Source organism: Hevea brasiliensis, chromosome 6 (assembly GCF_030052815.1).
Source record: "Hevea brasiliensis isolate MT/VB/25A 57/8 chromosome 6, ASM3005281v1, whole genome shotgun sequence".
Classification (NCBI taxonomy): Eukaryota; Viridiplantae; Streptophyta; class Magnoliopsida; order Malpighiales; family Euphorbiaceae; genus Hevea; species Hevea brasiliensis.
This window is the reverse complement of record NC_079498.1, coordinates 41,287,437-41,313,165: the sequence shown is the minus strand read 5'-3', so window position 1 is coordinate 41,313,165 and position 25,729 is coordinate 41,287,437. Positions and strand designations below refer to the sequence as shown.

The following is a 25,729-nucleotide window of genomic DNA, read 5'->3' as shown; positions in this document are numbered from 1 at the left end:
GGTCTCTCCATTACAAAGTACCAATTCTAGCTAGGGGGAGGGTTTATGTCAAACCCTAATTGCTTCGAATCATATGTTCTCATCTTACTTCCAATTTTTAATTAATAAGACTTTTCATCAAAAACTCTTTTCTGACTAAGTTTATTCATCCTGGCTAGAAACTGTTTATTAAGAACAATTTAGATAGCATAAGACTTTATCCTTATTTACTTAGGGTAATGGATCTCATCTTCACTGAACACCTATCTCCATATACAACTAGTTGGAGTCAACACAAGCTGATATACCCATACATTGAACAAGTATGTAAGCAATATCAAACTTAAACCACTTATGAATGAGATAATCGTGTCATCTCAGGTCAAGGGACTATATACACTTTTATGATTTAGATGACAACATATTGGCAAGAATAAACTCAATTTATATGTTATCTATGGACCACTAGTTCAACCTACTTATCTTATAAGTGCCTACTATATTTGTCCCAACATCATAATGTCAGATGGCATGAGACTCACCATTCCACTTTCATTAGCATCTCATACTAATCTATGGAAACAAACGGGGATGAAAGTCTGGCCGGATAAATAATGTCCAATTAGATATTCTCGATTGTGAACCAATATTTATAGTACTCGTGCCAAATTATTTTGCTACTCATTTTCTCAATACCTTAAGAATGGAACATCTAACAAGCTATTAAAGGACTTATTCAAATAAACTCAAACAATTTAATTTATATGAAAAGGATATTTCCATTAAATGGGAATAACCAAGCCCCCTAGAAAAAAGAGCTAACAATCTTAAATAATTCTACCAAATTCTATCAAGTCCTCATCCTTAGCTGAAATAGCTTGCACTAACTCTAAGCAGTCCATTTTAGTGTCCACATTTATAGTGAATTAAAAAACCAATTAGTTGAACACCATTCGAAGACCCATAGCTTCTGCTATATAAAGGTCTAAACTGTAGGGAAGAACTTAGATATAGTTAAAATAAACTCACTCTTATTACCTATGATAACAACACTATAGCCTTCCTATTCTCATTATAAAAAACAATGACGTCGAGATTGCACCTGGTTCAACTAGCAACATGCTTCATCTATTAAACTTGAAGAGGAGGATGAAGTGGAGTTTGCAACACTCGACCTTGCATCACCTTCTCTTGTGCAACTGACCATTTAGAAATGATACGACTAACATGAGCAATGACATTCTGAGGAGACTGGATTGTTCCTTCCCACATAAGCTTATTCCTAGAAAACCATAGCATCCAGAGGATAGCACTTACTCTGGCATTATAGGAGCCATCATTACCCTTCATGAAATTAAAGAAAATATCACAAAAATTTGTTGCATCTGTGTTAAAAGAAATATCCATTTAATTGCCAGCCTGTGACAACTTTAAGGCAAGTAAAACAAACATGAATAATGTCCAGCTAATTACCATAGACTAGGGAAGAGGTGTCAATTTCAACCCCTTTTGACTAAAGCCTCACTTTAGAAGGGAAGATATCCCTACATGCTCTCCACAAGAGGTCTTTTAATTTTAGAGGAATAGAATTTAAATTTTAAATTATGGTATTATTTATGTTTTAAATTATGAATATTGAAGGAATTTGATAAAGTTGAGTATTGTGCATTTTTTATGTATTAGAGGAAGTTTTTTTCTTGAGAACATACATTTTAATATAGTACATGACAAAATGGTATGAATGGGAAATTTTTTTGTAAAAATTGTATGAATTAGCCATTGAAGTAGGGGATTACAACTACACGGCCATACTATATAGTGCTTGGCCAAAATATAGCATGGTGGTAAAAAATTTTTGTAATTGCTTCTTTAAGTGACTCTCATATCATTTATAATATAGGACTTTTAAAATAACTATAATTAAATCTTAAAATCATAATTTTTCTACAATATGGAAAGTTTCTTGTTAAATTTATTCATATTTGTTACTTGAAAAATTATGGCTAGGTCATATTTGTACAATGGCTTAGTGGCACAATCACTTCTGCTTAAAATATGAAAGGTTCCTTATTAATTTATCCATATTTGTTTCTCGACAAATTATGGCTAAGTCACATATGTACAATGGCTTAATGGCACAACCCCTTCTGCTATCTTATTTTGTGAATGTTTCATATTTGTTTGGAATTGTTGTGGCACTATCTATTTAAAAAAGGAAAATTTCATTTGTGACATAGTAACTTTTGTCATTTAATTCAGTGACTTGATCACATTGGCAGAAATTTCATTATGACATAGTCACACCTAATCATAGATATTTGACTCAATTACATCTACTTAAAGCTTAATTAATCTAGTTATCTTAGTTATTGGTTTCAAGAACTAAACAAGATGAAAGTTTATAATCAATCAATTTAATCTCCAAAAAGTAGAAAAGTTAATTTAATTGCTCCTATTAAGACTTTATTGACTAACGAATCTCTAATATAACAAAATTTATTCACATTGTTTAGTAGAGTCATAATATGATGAATTTTATGCCTTTTATTCTGATGAGGATGATGATGATGATTATTATTATCATTATCATCATCATCATCCTATTAAGAATGATTTCTAACTATTAGTAGGTATACTAAAGGCAAAGAAGTGAACATAAATTAGATAGAAATTAAAGAAGCTAGTTAAGGAAGAAATAGTTGCTTAGGAATACATCTATATATGTGTATCTTAATATTTTTGATACTTGAGATATGTTCATAGAAAGTAAATATTATTTTGAAAACTTGTTGCACTTATTTTCTTTGCTTGTGTACTGATTTCAAGTCTTGTAATGCAAACTTAGGCATGTAAGTAAAGTTCTTTATGGACATATGTGATGTATTATAAATAGATTATATAGAATGTTTAAATTTGAAGTTGGAAACCTTTACATATGAATATATATGTTAATATAGTGTTTGAACAAACTATATTACCATAGGTGTCTTTTTAAATTTAAAATATTAAAAATTAGCGAAAATTCTATCATAATTTGTGTAAAATATCTAAATCATATAATTTGGAAGGAAAGTGACTTTTCCTAGAAATGAATATTGCATTATATGATATGCTCAATTACATTAATTGGTACGTACTATGGCTTCTAAGATATAATAGCATAATTATGAATCAATTATGACATAGTGTTTGAATAGAGTTTTGAGGATTTGTTGCCAACCATGATGATGACTATAATACCCCTCACTGAGACTAGTTGAAATATTTGTTCAGAGGTGGAATAATCGTCAGATTTTCAACTAATGAAAATTTTCACTATAAATAAAAAAATAAAAAAATTCTTTTATAATTTTACTTTTTTATTTTTGGTTAAACAATTTTAAATTGAGAAAGATTATGTTTAGTTTAATTTAAATTAAGGTTAGGTTATATTATATTATTTTACTAATTTAATAATTTCAATATTAAACAAAAGTATAAATATAATAATTATACTTTTTATACCTTTTTAAAATAAAATGTAAGTTTTTACTAAATTGAATTACATTAAAATGAATTTGGTCTAAATTTTTTGAATTTGGACCACAAATTTAGACCACCTTGCATAAACCTTGAGAAATGGATTACTTAACTGAAATTGACCCATCTAGAAAACTTCCCTTTCCCTCAATTCTTTTCATTCCCAAAAATACTGCCATTTTATCTTCCTTTTTCTCAATATCCTTATTCTCATTCTCCACTTTTGTACTTACCAGAGAGGAACCAATAAAGGTCAGTAAGACTTCCATTTGGTTTAGCAACATTCATCGCAACTTTAGACAACAAAGGAAAGCAGTGACAGCAGTTGGGCAATGATACATGTGTGAAGGAGAGATGCATGACATGTCAACTTCACAAGCTAATTTTAGCCTTTTTAGTGGCTAATCGGCTGACTTTCAATAGCACTAAACTCTCCTCACTCCGAACTTTTTTTTCCTACTAGTGAGAGCTAAAATAGTGACTGAAGGAGAGAGAAATTAGGAGAAAGAAAATGGCCTATCCATAGCATTTGGCCAATTTGACAGTCGGATGGATGATTTGAGACCACCAATGAACTCTACTACATTAGACCTTTGAAATAGGATCAACCATGCTCCAATCGAATATCGTTTGAAAAAGGCAATCACCGTATAGCCTAGATCAATCATGATATTTTCAAACTCTTTCAATCGCCTTTCTAGAGATAATTAAATGACAATTATTAACATTTTTTGGGGCTTTATACGGCTGTATTCAATTTGATGGTAGCCTTTCTAGCCAGTCTGAAGCACCTGGCTAGCCATCTTAGAAAGTTATCAATATTATACTTGATTCTAGCATTTTCAAACACTCTGAATGAGTTCCAAGTAGTAGATTTGGCATCAATAAGCTCGATCACAACTTCAATGATTTTTACATATAATTAATTCATAAAATATTCCTAGCCTAATAGGCATGAGTAAAATGAACTGTAATTACTAAAAGACATTATAGGAATATTTCTGTAATTTCAAAACACTTAACATAATTAATTAGATCGTAAAGGAGTTAGGAACCTAAATTGAGAATTGGAGAACTGGACTTAGATTAGGATACTTGTAGACCCTTGATGGGCATTATAATATTGTTATAGGCCTAAGGCAATTGTGTTGAGTTTGCTTTACAAGGGGGATTAGTCTAGATATAAAGGAGACTTTGCCAGATTTTCAATAGGATTCTAATATAATTAAGTTGATTATGTGATTACAGTCAAAGTTTGATTAAGTTAGTGTGTTTGTTTAGGTCAACCAAACTAATAGTGATCTTGCATTAGTCAAGCGTAACATTAATGAGTCGATAAGTCTGTGAGTAAAAACTACAACTAAAATCTCTTTTTAATTAAAGTTGATTTTATTGCATTTATATTCATGCATCATGCGAATTTATTTTGAATATATGTTGCATATTAATATTATATTAGTTTATTTCAAGTAGCATACATATATTGTATTATGATTTGCTCTGTGTGTGTAAGAGAGTTTATGGATAACCCATTAATTTCCATATGATATATATGAGATAGCTAGTAGTAGCCTATCAATGTTCCTGAAATAGTGATGTAATGGGATGTCTAGGTAAGGTAATTTGATGTCTCCGGCGTCCATTAAAGTTAACTTAAGTAAGAGAAGTTTGGTTATAAACCATTCGATGCTCTCGATTAATCAGTAGTGACATAAATATACTTGTACGCCATTTGTATGGGATTGTAGGAACTCAATTGTATGATGCGTATCACTTCTCAGTCCTTCTCATGTCTTCCCTTTTTGGGATAAGCATAGAAGCCTGTGAAGATATAGTTAGCAAATTTAGCTTATTAGAGTTTTAGAGGCTTATGTCTTGTTATGTTTACAGCATATATATGTCTTTTGTGGAACTCCATTTATTATAACATGTGATTTTGGTTATTGTGTTGCTATTTAATATTTTGAAATGTAAATATAATTTATTCATTTGAAAGAACTTTATAATCTAAATGGGACTTAAGAAAGGTTTAAGATGTAAGTTGGGCTTACTATAGGTTTCGGGAGCCTTATATTTACCCAAGCTCTCATGTTAGTAACGATCATGAATTTGGGTCATTACAACAACGTTCACTAAAGCTTTAAATAATGGGATTAAGGCAGCGATGCGAGAGGCACTAGAGCTTCTAACAAGCATTATGAAAACCTAGTTCTTTTTTTCTCTTTTACTTCCTTTTTTTTTTTTGGTTTCTATGTAGTGAGAAAGTGTGAAAATTAAAGAAAATTGGAGTAAATCTATTACAATTGATTGAGTTTTAGGTTCTCTCTTTTGTTGACTAGTCTATGACATTATAGTTTAATTGAGAAGTGTCTATTGGATTTTTTTTTATTTTCTGGTTGTTAATATGTGAGATTGAAGAAGGAATTCAAGCTGGATGAAAAAGGAGGGAGGAAGAGAGATGAAAAATATTAGAGGGAGAATAAGGGGAGAAGATATATATATAGGGAGGGAGAGAGAGAGAGAGAGAGAGAGAGAGAGAGAGAGAGAATAGGGAGACAGAGAGGTATAAAAATGGGGGAGGAAAAAAGAGACATGAGTATTTTAGGTACAAAATATTATTTCTCATTTGACTTGTTTGACTAACAGAATATGCTTGAATATACTAAAAAAAAAAAATAGACAAGGGACAATTTAGTTAATGGAATTAAGATAAAGGATTACTAATTTGATTTTAAAAATAAATGAATTAACTGACCTTAAACAACCACTAGAAATTAAAGGTTTTAATTTAGAAAAGGAAATTTGGCCAAGATGAGAATGCCAAAGACTGGAGGAAACAATGGTAACAAAAATTTTGGATATTGATAGGAGTAAGTTTAAATAGTTGACTAACCTTAAATCCAGTTCTAAGGATATTTTTTGTTTGAGGATCTTGCACAAGACAACCATGACTTGAGAAATGTAAATGAACTGTAAGGTCACATAATTGACCAACAAAAATAAGATTGAGAGATAATTTAGATACATAAAATGTATTTGATAAAGACAATTGTGAAGTAGAAATATTGACTATATTATTGGTGAACAATAGGAACTGTCACGACCTGGCTAGGGGGTTGTAACTAGCGCTACGGAACGGGTTAGCTTAAGGTTGCTAGAACTCGTAGCAAGCCCAAGATTGTAGGCTTTGACCTTCTAAAGGCCCACACTACTTTGAAACTTTTTCTTGAAGTCTAAGGGAAGTTCTTTCCTCCCTAAGACTTAAACTCATTAGAAAGAGCTTAAAACTTTAAGTGTATTATGTGAAAAATTGTTTTTCTGTTTCTATCTTTAATTATCATTATTATTGTACTAAACTTTATTTGTACAAAACTAAACTCTTTCTATAATCTTTGCATGACTACTTAGACCACATAACTTCTTTTGAATTATTTCCTAGGAATAGCAAGATATAAACCTTTACTTTCTTATCTCTGTTATGGTTATTCATCATTTTCATACATAAAATATGGAAATGTCCCCTTAAAGGGACCTCTTTTACTTACATAAAGAATTTTTTTTTTTTTAACTTTAACTACGTCCTATTAATGATACTATCTTTACTTTTTTATGAACATTTGGTCTACGCTTGGTATTGAGACACTCAAGAGGGTCATTGATTACCCCAGTAGACTTTTTCTAACTTTCTCAAATGAGTGTGACTAATAGGATAGTATTTTACTCTATCTTCATTATTATGCATTCAAATTCTATCATGCTCTTCCATTGGAATAACTCACTACACATATATCTAAACAACCTACTGGCAAACACATTTTTATATTGTCATCATACATTAGGCATACATGCCCACATCACAGACATAAAACATACAATTATAATACATAAAATACATTCACTTACATGACATGACATAATTACATATTTCTATAATATTAGTACATTCGTAGATAACATGCTAATTGCTAACACTATTACAACCTCTGTTCTTCTAACATGCCATAACCACTCCTATATTCCTGTACTCCTGCTTGCAAAGACTGTTTGGTTGAGAGGGGGGTGGGGGTGAAGTGGGAGGCTCAATAAGCATAAACTTTTTAAAACATTTACATAAACTTTTAATTACATACACATGGTTTGTCAAACACATGAATGCATCAATCATCAAACATATGCAAATATGATAGTCGTGTCACCAGTGACTTCCCTATAATCCAATGTTATCCAATGTGCTCAGCTCATGTAAAGGCTTATTAGGACTTTTGCTTAAACCTTGACATGGGTCATGTACCAGGGGCATCGTAAAGATTTCCCCTTGGATTTTATAGATCCATAACATACATAACATAACATAATCATATTCATAATGGAGTTAGTGGGTCATCTATAATCTATCTCACATTATAAATATATATGCAATTACATCAAGTATGGTTTTAATGTATTACACCCTAATATCAATGCATTTCGTGATGCATGAATATGCTTAAAGCAGAAATTAAAGTAATTAAAAAGTATTTGAAATTAATTTAAGCATTTTATACTTACCTCTTGTAGTAGTTATTCATTTACTCTTGCCCTTTAGATCTAGCAGGTGGACTTGATTTCGTGTGTGCTTCCTAGAATGTTTTGACATTAAGTCGACTCAGGGCCTGACTTCCTTGAACCTTGATCACCCACTTTGATCAAGTGGTAAAACAATAAATATATTACTCTATATCCTAGACTTCCTTAAAGCATATAATGGACCTTTAATGTGCATCATCTAGGTCCTTTTGGGTAGCAAAAATCATGCTTTGGAGCTTTAGAATTAAAGGAGAAATAAGGCTGGCAGAACCAGGTTGGACTGTCGAAGTCTTGGACTTCGACTATCAAAACCTTAAACATCAGCCGCCCTTTTTAGGTAGTAGCTATTGCAGCTGCTTAAGTCTTGGACTTCAGCTATCATAGTCTTAAGCCTTATTTTTGCTTTTGTCCAAAATGACTGCGGCTATCGAAGTCTTGGACTTTGGCTACCAAAGTTAGAGATTTTCTAGATTTTCTCGATAAACTTCATGCTTTGGCTACCGAACTAATAGTTTTCTACAGCTGAACCTAGAAATTTCTAGAATTCTCAAGTCAAAAACCTGCAAAACCCTTCTCCCATCAATACCCAAACTCACATCAAGCTCCCAAAACACGATCCATACATCCCAACACATAAATAAGGCCTAAAACAACTTGAATAGACACTCAATTCCAACATACATCATCTAAGAACACAAAACCTGGGTTTTCCCCAAAGCTAGCATAACATAAATAAGGATTCCCTCAAATCCATTAAGGGAAACTAGCCATTTAAGGCCCATAACACCTAGACATAACAAAATTAAGAACCAAAACCTCAAAACTTGACAATTTTCAAAACAAAACATGCAATTCATCAAAACCCTAACATGCAAGAACTCTTTTAACCTTCATACAATGAAAATCAACTTAAAACCTTCAACCCAAACATGTAATTAGAGCCAAATAACCTAACATTCATAAACATGCTTGGATTCTTCTAAAAGATTAAAAGAAAAAAAAATTACCTCTTTTTCCTTTGAGCTTGAGAAAAGAAAGGAGTCATGATCCAAGATTCAATCCACTTTCCTTCGGCTTTCCCAAGGAAAATCGAAGCATCAAGGTATCCAAAGCATGAAATTGCTCAAAGGATTTCAACTTAAACCCTTGCATGCAACAACAGCTAAGGGAGAAAGAAAAAGACTAATTTTCTTTGAAAAATGAAACTAAGTGGGCTATTTATACCCCTGCTATTAATGAGATTAGCTTTTAACTAGTTAAGTCCATTCTATCCAAAAGGAAAGTTGAATAATAAAAGAGAACTTCGGCTATCAAAAGTCCAACCTTTGGCTCCCAAAAGTCCAATTGAAGTTCCTTCTGCCCATCAGTATACCATGATTTCTTTTCCTAACAAAACGCACTTGTAACTTAGGCTCTTAATACATCAATTTCATGCATATTTATACACATTTACACACACACACACACACACACACACACACACGCACGCACACACACACATATACATACATGGTTCACCACCACCACTTCCTTGTCCGTGAAAACCTTGATTTCACAAGGATTTCCCATCGATGATAGGAATTTCCTTATCAGGATTTCCCATTGACAATAGGAATTTTTATATTAGAAAATGGTGGGTGTTACCAAAACAGTAGAAGTAAACTTAGAAGTAAAAATAGTGGGATCACAAGTCATATAATTGCAGAAGGCATAATAAAAAAAAAAAAAACAAGAAGAAAAAGTACTTGGAGTGACAGATAAAATAAAGAAAGTAGAGATATTAGATTTAGGTTGTAATTGTTGAAGAAGAGTTTGAATATCAGAAATTCGGAATAAAATCCTCCTTGATATTGTTAGCAGTAGTAGATGAACTCACAAGCTCAAATGAGGTTATAGTATGAGATTTAGCTGAAGTACCTTATCCATAATTTTTGGCTTGTAGATAGCCACATTTTGAAATAATAGGTATGGGTTTCTTACAATATTTTTCAAACGGTCTCATGATCAGAAGGAGTAACAAACACAACATCTATAGATGGCAAAGATTGCTCAACATGAATAGTGCAAAAGGTGCGTTTCCCAACAATCTTTTCTCATATGATTGTATCAAGTTTAATAGTGGACTAGATGGAGAAGAGTAGCACAAACAAGTACAAACTCAATTTAAAAGTTATAAGCAAATGCCAAACTCGTTGGCGATCACGAATATCAGCATAGAGACAAGCAAAGGCTGTATTAGGCCAAACAGGTTCATAATTGGCTAACTAATCCTAAATAGCTTGCAACTCATAAACATAACTATGAATAGTCTGATTAATTTGTTGTTGCATTTGATGAAGATGACGATAAAGCTGAAATTGATGAACAACGTCAGGCACGATATAACAGTTATTTAAAAATTACCAAACCTCCTTAATAGTATCAAATCAATAAAATTCCAATTTAATTCTTGAAAGACAAGCATTACAAAACCAAGTCAAATTTTGATGATTTTTGCTATCCCATTGATCCAGTGTTTCAATGAATTTAGCATCGATTTTTTTTTGCTTCTTTTTGTGGGTTTAGAGATTTCACTAACATAACACCAAAGAAGATGACCTTTAAGAAACTACATATTTCTTAAGCCCACAAATCAAAACCGGAACCATAAAAAATAACAATAATAGGATGTCTGAGAGGCTGAGAAGATTGAGAATAATCAAAAGTGGCCATTAGAGGTTGAATTTGTCAAAACTAAGTAAAAAAAAAAAAAAATTAGGAGAGCCAGAAACTTTAGAATGCTTTGATAGAAAATATTTATAAAAAAAAAAATCCTTAAAGGGATGGCTTTGATACCAACTTGCAAGAGTCAAAGAAAAGAAAGAATATTATATTATTCTTGTATGTTGTACAAACAATATAGAAGAATATATATACATATATGAGAAAAGAAAAAAGAAAGGTTATAGCTAAACTAAAGGCTAAGTTTATGGCTAAATTAAAGAATCAATGACCACTATACATATTTGAGTTAAGATTTTACATTAACAGTTACATTGATGATTGACATAAGAAAAAGAAAATAATAAAAACTCATTTCAAATGAAATTTTACCATAAAATTTCTTGAACTTTGAACTATTATGTAATTGGCTTAATTATGAAATTGGGAATGATAATTAATTTGGATGTTGATAGACAACGTTAAAGCCACGGATACTGAAAAGTAAATTAAGAAAGGACAAAGGTAAGAGGTTGGTGTAGGTTTGTAAAAAGAGGTGACAGAAAGTTGTGCATATTTTGAAACTCTGGTTATAAAGGATTTGTAACTAAATTGTTTTTAATTAAAATTTTAATTGGAGATTTTGTAATTTTAAAAATAATTTTAATATTGCTGAGTTAATTGTAATCGGAGAAGGTATTGAAGAGAAACAGGAATTTTCACTTTTCTATAATCACATCACATGTAATCAAGTGAAATTTTATCAACACTTTAATAGGGTAAAACAGCAAAATGCATTTGATTAAAAGAAATTGTACACTTCGTACACTATTCTAATAACAATAAAAAAGTTTTAGACACCACATTATCAAATTTTAAAAAGCATTATCCCTTTGTTTCTCTTGGGCCAAAATGCCCACTCACGTCACTGTAATTCATTCCCATCCTATCCCTCTTGATCCCAATCTCCAGAGCCCAAAACCAACCCAATCTCCAGAGCCCAAAACCAAACAAATGCCAAGAGTAATTTTTCACAAAAACGTGAGGACAATATGGTCCATCAAATTATTCTTCATTCCATGTCATAAACACCTGCACCTTCCTTATCTTCCTATCGATTCTTCAACTACTCCTTCAGCTCGCTCTTCAGTCACTTCTCTTTACAGAGAAAAAATGGCGACATCTCTCTCCTCTACAAGAACACTCACTCTCTCTTCTCCTTCCACTTGCTTTACACATTCAGCCACCAAGCAATTCCTCGTCGAATTCCCTCCCCGGACCAACTTCTCCGCCCTCACCCATCGCTCTACACACCTCCGTCCCATCTCTGCCGTTTCTACTCCTGAGAAAATTGAAAAATTGGGTACTGAAATCTCCTCCTTGACTCTTGAGGAAGCCCGCAGCCTCGTTGACTACCTCCAGGATAAGCTAGGAGTGTCTGCTGCTGCCTTTGCCCCCGCAGCAGCCGTCGTTGCTACCCCCGGAGCTGGTGGAGATGCTGGACCAGCAGCAGTGGAGGAGAAAACGGAGTTCGATGTTGTGATTCAGGAAGTGCCGGCTAATTCCAGAATAGCGGTGATTAAAGCGGTTAGGGCATTGACGAGCTTGGCTTTGAAAGAAGCTAAGGAACTGATTGAGGGTTTGCCTAAGAAGTTTAAAGAGAGTGTTTCGAAGGAAGAGGCGGAGGACGCTAAGAAGCAACTGGAAGAGGCTGGAGCGAAGGTTAACATTGTTTGAAACAAGAATGGGGATTTGAAGGGATGGATTTAGTGGGTAATTGTGTGTCTTTTTGTTTTGGGTAATTTGAAAATGTATTTGAATTCATAAAATTGCTAAATTGAATGTTGATTTTCAGTGTTTTAGGAGTGTACATGTGAGTTTCTAAATTACCACTAAATTCCTTCCCAACATTGCAAGATGAGAATCCATTTGTAGGATAGATGCTGCAAAAATGAAAAATTGGAATAGAATTAATTGTGATTTGCTTCTCTAGTAATATGTTTGCCTGTAGAAGTAAAACCCAACACTTTTTGCAGCTCTTCTTCCATTGTTTCTGATCAGAAGCATGAATGGTAGCTTATGTTTTCTAAACAGCTCAACTCTGCTGTTAATTCTTCATTCAATATCTTGATCTCCATGCCCTTCAAATCTAGGTCTAACACATGCTGCAATTGTTAATTCTAGGTCTAACACATGCTGCAATTGTTAATTCAGACATTTCATTCTTTAAGAGAGTTTCTTTTCATTATAGTGCTCTTGAGCCTTTCTGTGTGTCCATTTGAACGGCTTGCATCTCAGCGTTTATATTCTCTTATTTCATATTCAAATAATCAAATTCCCTTTTTAAGCGTTCAAGCTTCTCTCTTTATCTCGTTTCGTGGTCTCCTCTTTATCACCGACTGCCAATTTCCGTGAGGTATCTGCTTTCTCTATGTTACTTCTCCTTCCCTCCTGCAGTTCTCTTTTGCAAGTTTGGATCTCAAAATCAAAAGGTCGTTTGTCAAGTTAAATTCTTCTCGTTCAATCCTCCCCAAGGCAGCTTCAGGTTCACCATTGCAGGCTTGAAGATGGGCCAATTTTTCTACTCTGTGCTCAAAGTAACCAAGTGATGAGAAAAGCTTGATTGAAAATTTGTGGATGCTAGTAACTTCGCATATATGAGAATTTTTGTTCTTGCATTTCTGAATAAAGGAGTTCTATGGACCTACTTGCTGCTTGATCTGAATCCCCTATTCTGCTGCTTGGTTTTCCTCCAGAGCTTATCAAACTTGGCAAAAGAGTTCTCAACTGAACCTCGTGCAGCAAGAACTTCAGTAAGCTTTTGCTCTGCTTTTTCCAGCTTCAGCCTGACGAAATTTAGGTCTTTTAACATCTTGACTATAAGATTTCATGGCTGTCTCCACATCAGAAAAGGTTCCAAACTCTGTCTGCTTGACAATCCCTGCTAAAGAGGCCATTTTCTATTTGGCACATCATCAGAGCCACCACATTTCGCTTGCTTCATCAGCAGACATCTTAACACTTTCCTGCAATATATTTCCTTCATGTAATTAGGAGGCAAACACGACTCAGAATATTCTTCAGTATCCACAATTGCTCCATCAGCAGGTATCTCAACGCTTTCCTGTAATATATTTCCTTCAGGCAATTAGGAAGAAAACATGATTCAAAATATTTCCTTCATTAACTTCAACAAGCTTTTCTGGGAAATCAACTTCTCTTCTAGATTCAACTCTGTTCTGTCCACTGGAGGAAAGCATTCTTCGTAATCTGTCCCTTTCCTGCATATATAAACCCCCATAACTTTTCATAGGGGTTTATAAAATTTGTAATTTGTTGAAATCCTTCCAACACACGATCTTCAAACATGTAAGAAAAAGTGCTAATAATATTGCGGATAATTTAGCAAAACAAGCAATTCAAAGAAACATGATCTCATTGCCTGGATTTGATTTAGGGAAGGTGGGTGGACTGAAGCATCAATATAGTTTTGAGCATATAAGAAGTGCCAAAGAATCACGATTCTTGGAGTTCATAATGAGCTTGAAGACTACTTGCAATAGGTTTCTTTGTTCATGTTAATCTTGTGAATTTCAATTATATTAGGATCTGAAATCATGTCTTTTTGTAGGATAGCTAAACAAAGTTGCTTGTTCTATTAGGACTCGTGTGCTTTTCACTCGAGATTCGGTATGCTCAATCGGTAGTGGAATCCGAGCTACGCATTATTATTAGGTGTTCCCCTTAGATATCAATCTGTCAATATATTGTTAGGGCATTTATTTTTGAATAAGTTTCCTATTTTTGTATATGATTTGAATTTATTGCTGGGTAATTATCTGATAAAATTTCTTAGAATGCAATTTGTATTGGCATTCTACTTGATTATCTTTTGAAGAAACCTCTGTTTGGTACAAGATGACTTTTATTTCCATTTTGTGCATACAAGCTATAACAAAATAACTAGCCTAGTTAACAAAATAGGTTAGATCTAATTTAATCTTAAAAGCTAGCTAAGGGAAGGAGAGTCCGAGGTTCTCTCTTAGTTTTAGGATCAAATAATTGGAGAGTGAAACACGTGAGAGACCCAAACATTGATTGCGAAGATTCTGATACTATCTTAAGAAAATAAGTCAGACCGAACTCAATTATAAAAGCTAGCTCAAGGGGGAGATTATTCCAAACGAATATGGAATATTAACAATAGTGTTTAGGCTTCATCTTTATTTCAAGTGGTCTTGGCATGATGACAAATATACCAACAGATTTAGCAACAAACTATCCATTGCTATTATTAATTTATTACAAAATCCGCGGATAAATATAATTTTTTTTATATCTTTTATTTTCTCTCGATTTAGTAATGGATTATTAATTCGTTGCTAATGTTAAGGATAATCTGTCAGTAATTTTATTGGTAATTAGTGACAGATAAAAAATCCATTGCTTAAAAATTACCAATGAGGTTCATTAAAATTGACAATGTTCGTTGCACATCCATTAGAAAAATTATTTACTGATGAATTTTATTGGTTTAGCAAAAAATCCTTAGTTAAAACGTTAAATTCTTGTAGCGTTTGGAGTTAAAAGGATTCAAATTTAAAATAGATTTCTTGGTTTAAATCCAAAAAGCCTTTAAACTGGGACATCATAGTTGGTGGTTGTGATCGAGAAAAATTGACGGAAAATTGCACATAAAAACGACGACAATAAACATTAGGGCATATGGCACACAAGTAAGATTGCTAGGTTATGTGATTTGCTACAAATGTAGATTTTTAGCAAAAATTTTCAGAAATGAAACTTTTGATGAGAAGCATCAACTTGGATGCTGGTTCAGAGTTGGGATAAATGGTGAAGAACCCATGTTGCTGTTCTTCGAACTCAACGTACTGGATCTTCTTTCCCCAAGTTTTCAATCTCTCTGAATAATCCTTGGCACGATCTTTCAGCAGATCACTTCCTCCCACCACTACTAAGATTGGGTCAAGTTTGATTGATTCAAGACACTTGCTCTGAGGTCCAAATGGGTTCACTAAGTGGTGATCAGTTGTATCTCCAATGGGGATTGATAATCTCCAAAACCTACTCACATAATATGAGAATTTTGTTATCAAATTTGCCATCCTTACAAGCTAAATTATCATGTTCAGTCTTTTATTTTTTTTTATAATTATTTTAGATGAATTGATAAAGTTTAAAGAAAAAAGTACAAATAAATTAAATATTTGGTGGACTTTTTTCAATTAAACCTAAATGAAAAGGCCAAGAGCTGTAAGCAAATCAAACGACAATACAGTAAAGAAACCTGTCAATGAGCTCCAAATTAAGGAATGCATCCTTTGGTCCCTCAGCTTCCGACTTAGACCACACAGTTCCACCGAAAAATGGTGCCAAAAGCACATAACCCCTGACATGAACAGGACCCAACTCTGGTGAACCAACCTCCAGCCGGACAGCCAAATGATGAGCAATATTCCCACCGGCAGAATCACCAGAAATGAACACCTTCCCAAAATCAGCCACCTCAGTCAGCCATGTATCCGCCTCCTCAGAAACCGCCTGACCTTGAAGCCATTTCACAGCCAAGAACCCATCTTCAATGGCCGCCGGAAGCCTGTTTTCCGGAGCCAAACGGTAGTCTGGCGAAACAATCACAGCTTGAAGATCCAAACAAAGCTTGAAACAATAGTTTTGACAATTAGGCCAAGTTCGAGACCCAATACAAAACCCACCACCGTGGATATAGTAGAAGATCGGAAGCTTGGTCGAAGAAGAAGAAAAAGCTGGCTTGTAGAGGCGAAGGTGAAGATTATTCACAGGATCAAAGATAATATCTTTCCACAGAACAGAGCCATCATCGTGGACAGGAACCTTGAAGCTAGGCTCAGTGGAACGCCAGATAGAGCCATCGCTGTAAACGCGGAGGACACCTCGGCATTCGTCGACTTCATAAGGGGTGGCGGAGTGTGACATACTTGTGGGAGTAAGTGAAGAAATGGAGAAGTTTTGGGTTAAGAAGAGGAGGGAAAAGGGAAGGAAAACAAAGAAAGAGTTAAAAAGAGGCGGCTTTCTGTTAGGGGCTGCGTCATCCTTAATGAGGGGATGGAATTTTGTTTGTGTATCTTTCTATGTAATTTTTTTTATACGATAAAAGTTTTTGGTTGCAACTTGCAATTGCATAGCTTAATTAGCATTAATTCCACTAATTTTTTTCAAGGATTAGGTGAGATGAGAATTCTTGCTTTCATGTCATATAGAAGATGCACTTGACATGTCAAAGTTTCGTGTGGACACTATCCCTTAGTTAAATGGAAAATTTATAATTTAGTCCCAATAAATTTTACATTACATTGCATTTAGTTTTTAAATTTTAAAAAATTAATTATTTAATCCTTAAATTTTACACTAGATTACACTTTAGTTTCTAAATTTTATAAAATAAATTATTTAATTATTTTAATTTTAATATATAAAACAATTTATTTCCTATAATTTTAATATTTACAATAATTTCATCAATTTACAAAAGAACTAAATTTTTTATATATTAAAATTATAAAAACTAAAGTGTGATATAGTATAAAATTCATGAACTAAATAATTAATTTTTTAAAAATATAGGAATTAAAATATAATATAATACGAAACTCAGGAGACTAAATAATTAATTTTTTAACATTTAAATACTAAAATATAATATAATACAAAATCTAGGGACTAAATTATAAATTTCCCTAATTTAATTGATTACAACTTATATTAGGTTCATCAATTCCCCTTGCCAATAGTCAAAACTAGTTCACTTGTTCAGTCATCAATTCATATAACAAACACGGATCACATTAAGTCCAATCAACCTGTTTGATTCAGGTTTAATAACAATGCTCACCAAGATGTATGCTTCCATCTGATAGACATGCATCCCATCAATATAAAATTGCAATATAGATGAAATGCTGGAATTTTATATTTATGAAAATCTCTTTTAAATTTCTAGTTTTGGAGTGTAGCATTATCAGATAGGTTGGATATAAACATTTGACGTACTTAGTTGGATGATTCCGTAAAGCAAAAGTGTATTGCACACTTGCACAACCCACTCCAGTTCACATAAAGAAGCAATATAGGTAAAAGCATTATTGTAGTTGTTTTTGGCAGGCTCTCTTATTTTTGGATGAATTTGTCTGTTAATTCTGTATAGTTTCACAGTAAATTGGATGCAAAAGAAGGGAAATTATTTACAGAATGTGGAGGCCTGGGGATCTTATGGGTAAAAAATTTGAGTTGAACTCAATCTCATAGGCCGATGGAATATTAAGAACCTCCACACTTCTTGCATAGTGTCAATCCTACACAGACAGAATGAGATCATAATTTGGAAATGGCAGCAGATGGAAAGCATAAATAAGTTTCAAACGAAATTTTATATTTTATTTATGAGTCTGACCATATAAATTGTGTCTTAAATTTACTATTAATCGGATCTAGACAAGAATTTTCTAATTTTCAAATGCTTCATAATTCAAAATGTCCCAAGGTAGGGAATTTAAAATTAAACCAAAGAAGATTTCACTTATAACTAACAAAATGATCAATGACAAATAATATCAACTTGCAACATTTTTTTTAGTGGAATCCACATATAGATTTGAAATCATTTCATTCACTACAACAAATTTAACTTTTAAAAACAACTTTTTAACATAATTTTGTAAGTGATGTTAAAATAATAAATAACTTCAAAATTAGATATTTAGATATCAAAATAATATGTAAAGTAGTGAATAATGTATATAACATCATATATATAATAGCATTGTAAATTATTATAAAACTATTGTTGAAAGCTTTAGGTTATGAGGTTTATGCACATTATTAGGTGCTTGTTGATAATTCTAATTGCTGTGTAATTATCTAATAAAATTTCTTAAGATGTAACTAGACCTTGCATTGGTATTCTATTTGACTATCTTTCAAATAAACCCTTGCTTGGTTCAAGATAATTTTGTTTCTATATTGTGCATATGATCTATAACAAAATAACTAGCATAGTTATTAAGAAAATAGATGGGCCTCATTTAATTTAAAAGCTAGATTAAGGGGAGGAATATCCAAGGTCTTATAAAAGGTACATTGCCCCTGTTCTAAATTAATGTGGGACATAACACATCCTTTCAGACTTAGGATCAAACACTTAAAGCATAAAATACATGGGAGGCCCAATATTAATTGGAGAGGCTCTGATACCATTTTAAGAGAATAGGTGGACCTAACTCAATCCTAAAAGCTTGTTAAGGGGTGAAAAGTGCCCAAAACCTTATAAGGAACACAATTACCCTTATCCCAAATGTGGGATATTAACAATAGTGTTTAGACTCCATTTTATTTCAAGTGGCCTTGGCATAATGACAATATATACTAACAGATTTAGCAACAAACTATCTGTTGCTATTATCAATTTATTATAAATTCCGCTAGTAAATATAATTTTTTTTTGTATTTTTTTATTTTCGCTTGATTTAGTAATAGATTATTGAATCCATTGTTAATATTAATGGATAGTCCATTGGTGATTCTATTGGTAATTAGTAATGGATAAATTACTAATGAGATTCATTAAAATTGACATTATCCGTTACTGATCCATTAGTAAAATAAATTACCAAAATTTTATTGGTTCAGCAATAGAAAAAACCTTTACTAAAACATTAAATTCTTGAAGTGTTTGAAGTTAAAAGGATTCAAATTTAAATTAGATTTTTTGGTTTAAATCTAAAATGTCTTTAAACTGGGACTGTAACATTCTCATTTTCGTAGTTCGTACATTCTATTGTTCCGACAGCTAATGTTTGCCCCGAAAAGTCAGAATGTCTGGAACTACACTTCGGTGATAATGAACAGAAATATAATGATGAAATAAATAAGAAGAAAATGCAAGAAAAATCAAAGACAAATGAAAGAGAGAAAATGAAGCTAAGTTAAACGAGCAAGATCGCAAAGAATGGGTAACCGTGACCGAAGGCCGTCGAATTCTCAGACCGTGGGGAACCCTCAAAATTTAATTTCGGGACGTAAGTAAAGGTCTATTGAAATATAATTGAAACTAGAAATATCAAAAAAAAAACAAAAAAAATTAGTACAAAGAAAAATGAAAAATCGAGAAACAGACAAAAATCGGTGTTATCGAAAAATCGAGAATATAGCCTGAAGTGGGGTATTTTGGTCATTTAACACCTAGAGTTGCCTTTTGACCTCAATGTGCATTAAAAATAAATGATATTACACTTAGAGAATGTCATGAAAAATTAAATTGTGATACATTATAAGAATAGTGAAAGAAATGAGGGATAAAATCTAATTTATGAAACTTTGAATAATTAACATTAGAATCCAAGTTAGTGCTCCACTAACTCTTAATTTGGGACACTTAAATATTTCTTTGGGACAATAGAACCATCATCTTCCACCTTGAGAAATAACCAGCCAAGAGAAATGAAGTTCACCATGGAAATCACCATGGATGCCCCACATTTAACCTCCATAAGTGCATGATCAAGCCACCATTTCTACTTATCTCATTCATTAAAGCTTGCACACACACCTTGGGCAGTATGTTGGAAGCCAAAAGAAGAGGATTTGATGAAGTTTTCGTGAAGCTCAAAAATGGTTAGTGCTAGTTTTTCATCCCTTGCTTCATTAAAGTTTGTATTAAGGTTGAGATGAGTTGGATGGTGAAGAAATTTGAAGGATTTGATGAGTTATTGATATATTCAATTTTGGACAGCCATGAAAGATTATTGTAGTTGAGTTTTTCTTATCTCTAATGGATGGAAATTAAGGTTGATTAACTTAAATGGAAGTGGTAGTAAGTTAATATCCAATGATGTGCATGTTAGTGCTTGAATTAGGGTTTGAATATGGGTCTTGATGCTTTGGCAAACTGCCATGTTTGGCAGCCTATTAAATCATGAATTTGTGTGTGAATATGTAGTTTATTAATGAAATATGCGAGTATTAAATTGTGGACAGTATGTGTAAGTGATATTGAAGTATGATTATGTTGAAGTGTATGTGTAATATTGACATTGAGATATGTTGAATTTTGGTGGAAGTGAATGTTGAACTTAATGGTGAATTGTGTGCTTTGAGCACTTGAATATTCTACCCAAAATTGTTGCTGGAATTGTGTACAATATATATATGGAAGTGTCATTGATTGAATATTGAAGTAATGAGGAGGAGAAGGAATATCAAATTGGAAGTGTATGTGTTTTGTACAGGTTGTGTATTGATGGCAGTACCAAAATTAGGTCAGAAGTGCCAAACTGTAAACCCAATTGGTATGAGGCCAACGGGAGGTGAAACTAGATGAAAAATAGGCCAACTTTCATGCAGAAATGTTGCCAAAATTCTGCCTAGAAACTGACCTTAAAAATGACCAAATCCGGAATAGCAACCTTGCAACCCAGATTTTTGACTATATGAACAATAGTCCTTGGGTTGACCATAACTCACTCAAAACAGGTCCAATTGACCTGAAATTTTTACGATGGTTAGTTTAAACATAGATTTACAATTCTTATGAAGACACCAAAGCCCAGAAATGGCCAGAACCAAGCCAAATAGCTTGCACAAGTTCAGGTACTAAAACTGGCCGAACCAAAAGTGACCTAAAAATGACCTAAGCCTACTATTTTATTGCATTCTGTCCAGCATTGGTAAATTGACCATATCTTGGTCTACAAAACTCAGAATGACCTGAAATTTTGCCCCGCTTGCAATAAAACATAGACCTACAAGTTTGTAGTTTGGACCGAAACCCAAAAACCGAGGAAACTAGGTCGTCCGGCTAGGTCAAAATAGTACACCGAAATCCGGTAAATTGCAATAAAATGCAATACACTTGGAAATGAAATTGGTAACATATACCAACACTAAAGGGCTATAAAATGTGACATATTGGTAACATTAGAATTGACTCACGTAGAGTGCATCAAGGGTCAACATTATAGGTTGACTAATGAAATGAATTGAAGGGAATAGTACCAAGAGAAATAGGACTTTAAACTAGACAAATCTAGCACACAAAAATTGAAAAATTGACCAAAATTTGCACCAAAGGTGCAATCTGTCCAGCTTTAGTAAATTGACCATATCTTGGTCTATACAACTCATAATGACCTGAAATTTTGCCCCGAGTGCAATAAGACATAGAGCTACAATTTTGCTTCTTTGACCAGAAGCTAAAAACCAAGGAAAATAGGACTTTAAGCTAGACCAATCTAGCACACTAAAATTGCAAATTGGTAATTACATAAAATGATGCTTGAAGTGATTTGGCAATGAATGCCAACTTGTGAAAATGGTAAATTGCATTATATTGACAACATATTGAATTGTAAATTGTGACATGTTGATGCTAGAATCAACCTATCTATGATGCATAAAAAGGTCAATAATTTTATTGACCAGTGAAAGACATAAAGATGTATAAACCCTATGAATAAAGAATTAAATATGTAACATTGTAATATGCCCTAATTTGCCTAGTTGACTAGTTTGGATAGGTTGGCATGCCAATAGGATTCTGACAGCTGTTCTGTAAATGACTTTATGTCCTATTGTGTTTTATGGCTCATTATGCCATACTATAATTTTAATAGCCTATGGCTATACAGATTGTGTTATTATACTCGGCTTAATGCCTGATTGATTATATAGCTTTTTAGCCACACTGTTTGTACACCGTGAGATACTTTGTGACCGATGGTGTGACAGCTCGAGGTACTAGGTACCCAGCACTAGTATATCCGTTTATCCAGTCTGGTCAGTGTATAGGCTACATGGGCAGTCAATTAAAACATTATTCAATTCAGGCAGTTAAGTTAAGTTAAGTATACGAAAATTTCAGTATAATTAAATTAAGCATTGAATGAAATGAGTAAAAGAGATTAGCAACAGAAACATAACAAAGATACAATTTGCAGAACCTTAGAGACTTAAAATACAATACAGTTAGAATAATTGATTCCTGGATATCCGAATTATGAGTTATTTCTTTCTTTATTTGTATATATTATTTCTTGTTATACTATTGCACCACTAAGCAGAAATGCTTAGCGCGATGGAATTGCTTCCTCGTGCAGGTACTGAAGGTAAAACCAGTAGACTGTCGACTGAGATTTTTTGAGTCCAGATCTGCAGAAGTGTCAGAAGAGTTCAAGATTGTCACCTCCTCAGCAATGCATATAGATAGGGTTCATAATTATACATGTTATGTATTTTGTTCATTCTAAGTATATTGTAATTTCATTTGTATATCCTGTACTTAACAAATTTATGTACTTAATTAAAAAATTATATAAGTTAATGAAATGTAAGAATTCTGATGTCTGAATTGATTGTCTAATCATAATGATTCTGAATGAGATTGAGTTTAAGAAATTTTGAGAAACTGATGAGATATTATTGAGATAAATTGAGCTATGAATTTGAATATGTTGTGAATTGTCTTTGGCAGGTTCAGAAGAACTGTTAGTCCAAATTATAGCTGACACTTTGTCGGATTATCGTTAAAATTTTTGAAATTTCTAAATTAGTTAGATTTTGATAAAAGTAAAAATAGCCTAAACCTTAAATAAAGTTTTTGAATAAATAAATCAAGAATTGTAATGAAATCAGTTAAGATTAGGTGCTCTGGCACTCCGTGTAACACACTTTGCTTAGCTACACTGTAGACGGGTGAAGGGTGTTACAGGGACATCATAGTTGGTGATTGTGATTGAGAAAAATAGAAGGAAAATTGCACATAAAAATGACCAGTAAATAACGCATTAGGGCATATTGCTCACAAGCAAGATTATTATGCGATTTGTTACAAATATAGATTTTTAGCAGGAATTTTCAGAAATGAAAAGATTTTATATCTTTTCAAGCTATTGTCTTTCTAATAGAAGGCAATAGGTTAGTTGTACTTAACAAAATATCAATTTTGTTAAATGTAGAAGATGATCCTAAAATGTTCCAAGAGGAAATGATTTCAAGGAATGTGGCTTTTTGGAAGGAGGCAATCAATGATGAAATGGATTCATTATTATTTAATAATACAAGGGTTCTAGTTAATTTGCTACCGGTTCTAAGCCAATAGGATGTAAATGGGTTTTCAGAAGAAAATATAACACAGATGGATCGATTCAACCTTTTAAAGCTAGATTGGTTGCAAAGGGTTTTAAACAAAAAGAGGGAATTGACTACTTTGATACATATACATCAATGGCTAGAATAACATCTATTAGAGTACATTTATCTTTTGCATCAATATATAATTTATATGTACCTCAAATGGATGTTAAGATAGCTTTTCTAAATGGTGACTGTTTGCTGGTTTTACAACCCCTCAAGTGCACGGATCGCTAACAAGTAATAAAGTAGTGAGTAGAGTATCGTCCCACGAGGAATTTAATTAGTAAGTACCAAGTTACACGGCAATTATAACTGTCTAGGCTACTGAATAAAATGGGAGAGTGAATCTAATTTATCTTAAGCACTAAAGTTTTAGGAGAATAATGAACTTAAAATGAAACAATCTATTAAAACAATTCCAGAATTAAGATTTGACACTTTAACCTTATTATGGATTTAATCTTGTCTATTCATTGGATTGAGGATCGTTGCTTTGATGGAAATTAATCCTAAAATATCCCAGGTCCTTTCTCAAGGCACCTAAGGTGTGTTTCAATTAGAGCTAAACCCTACTTTCATTGGTGATTAGTCATAATAAAAACTCTTTAAGATTTATGATCAATTATGGAATTCTGCGAAGGTCATCAGCCTATCTCTAGGTTAGATTTTCTAAGTTTAATACTCTGATTTTCCAATACCAATCTTCACCTTTCAGTTCTTTAATTATTATCTTATATCATGTCTAAGTGGGTACCGATATATAGCATGCATTGAGAACACAGAATATTAAATCAAAGAACAAAACTCAAATCCAATAAAGGAAACTTAATATTTGTCCATAATAATGATTACAAGCGTTACTCTCCTGATTCCAGAATAAAGAAACTACTCACTCATGGTGAGTTCAGCAGACATAATAAAAGTAAAATAAAAGAACATGAAAGTAGCCTAAAGAAATAGAACAAAAGAACCGATGAGAATTTGCAGCTTTGAACTTGTGAAACTTCGGCTGAGGACTCCTCCTTGATGCTGATGCTGTAACACCCTTTACCCAGTCAATAATAAGCTGAGTCAGGAATGCCACATACTGTGTTGAAATGCATAATATTTTATTTAAAACATTTTTAAACAATAGAACAAACCATGTTTAACATCATTTTAAATCCATCATAATAAAAATAAATCATTGAAAAGATAAAGTTTGCAATAACCATTATAAATTACATAAAAAATAAAAGTTTGATACAAAATAATTAACTTGATTACATCAACTATTTCTGATGTACATGCCAACATTTTACAACTTTTCCAAGGTTCAATGGAAAAGAAAATTACAAAATGTCTGATGTGCTTCGCAGATGTTGCAAACTACTATAGCCCCTCTACTAGTGGCTGCTCTCTGCTACCTACGCGTAGGAAAATCCAACACGCTAAGCTTATGCTTAGTGGTGCTAAACTCATCCATAAAAGAAAAATATGCAAGCATGAAACTAATATGCAGATTGAAACAACAATTTCTATAATGTTAACAACCATAAATATTCATGAACAAGATGTAAAGATATAAAGAAAATATATCATATGACAAATATTAATAAATTTACATTATATTACTAATGTTTCAGCCCCTATAAACTCTTAGCAGGATCGCTTAGCTAGATAAAGAAAAACTATAACTGTAGGGCACGGAGTGCCAAAACTGTAGAGCTCAAAAGCCAAGAATTGTAGGGCACCATGTGCTAATATCATGTATTCTGTGGTTGGAGTACTGCTAAGTCAT

General features: G+C 32.8%; 2 protein-coding genes across 2 annotated transcripts; one reads left to right on the top strand and one right to left on the bottom strand.

Moving 5' to 3' along the window:
* Positions 1-11,660: 11,660 nt before the first annotated feature.
* On the top strand, positions 11,661-12,634 carry LOC110672111 (50S ribosomal protein L12-3, chloroplastic). Its single transcript, XM_021834792.2, has one exon. The coding sequence runs from the start codon at positions 11,677-11,679 to the stop codon at positions 12,499-12,501; it is 825 nt and encodes a 274-aa protein (XP_021690484.2). The 5' UTR covers positions 11,661-11,676; the 3' UTR covers positions 12,502-12,634.
* Positions 12,635-15,452: 2,818 nt separating this feature from the next.
* On the bottom strand, positions 15,453-16,894 carry LOC110672108 (probable carboxylesterase 15). The gene is made up of 2 exons (XM_021834789.2): positions 16,073-16,894; positions 15,453-15,849 (listed from the first exon to the last, which is right to left on the bottom strand). Exons 1-2 carry the CDS (start codon positions 16,738-16,740, stop codon positions 15,543-15,545), a joined length of 975 nt encoding a protein of 324 aa, XP_021690481.1. The 5' UTR covers positions 16,741-16,894; the 3' UTR covers positions 15,453-15,542.
* Positions 16,895-25,729: the final 8,835 nt, after the last annotated feature.

Excerpts from the sequence above, each read along its gene's own strand:
- LOC110672111 (XM_021834792.2), top strand. The coding sequence starts at position 11,677 with ATGCCCACTCACGTCACTGTAATTCATTCCCATCCTATCCCTCTTGAT.
- LOC110672108 (XM_021834789.2), bottom strand. The coding sequence starts at position 16,740 with ATGTCACACTCCGCCACCCCTTATGAAGTCGACGAATGCCGAGGTGTC. Across the intron at positions 15,850-16,072 it reads AATTTGGAGCTCATTGACAG|GTTTTGGAGATTATCAATCC; the intron begins GTTTCTTTACTG and ends TTATGTGAGTAG.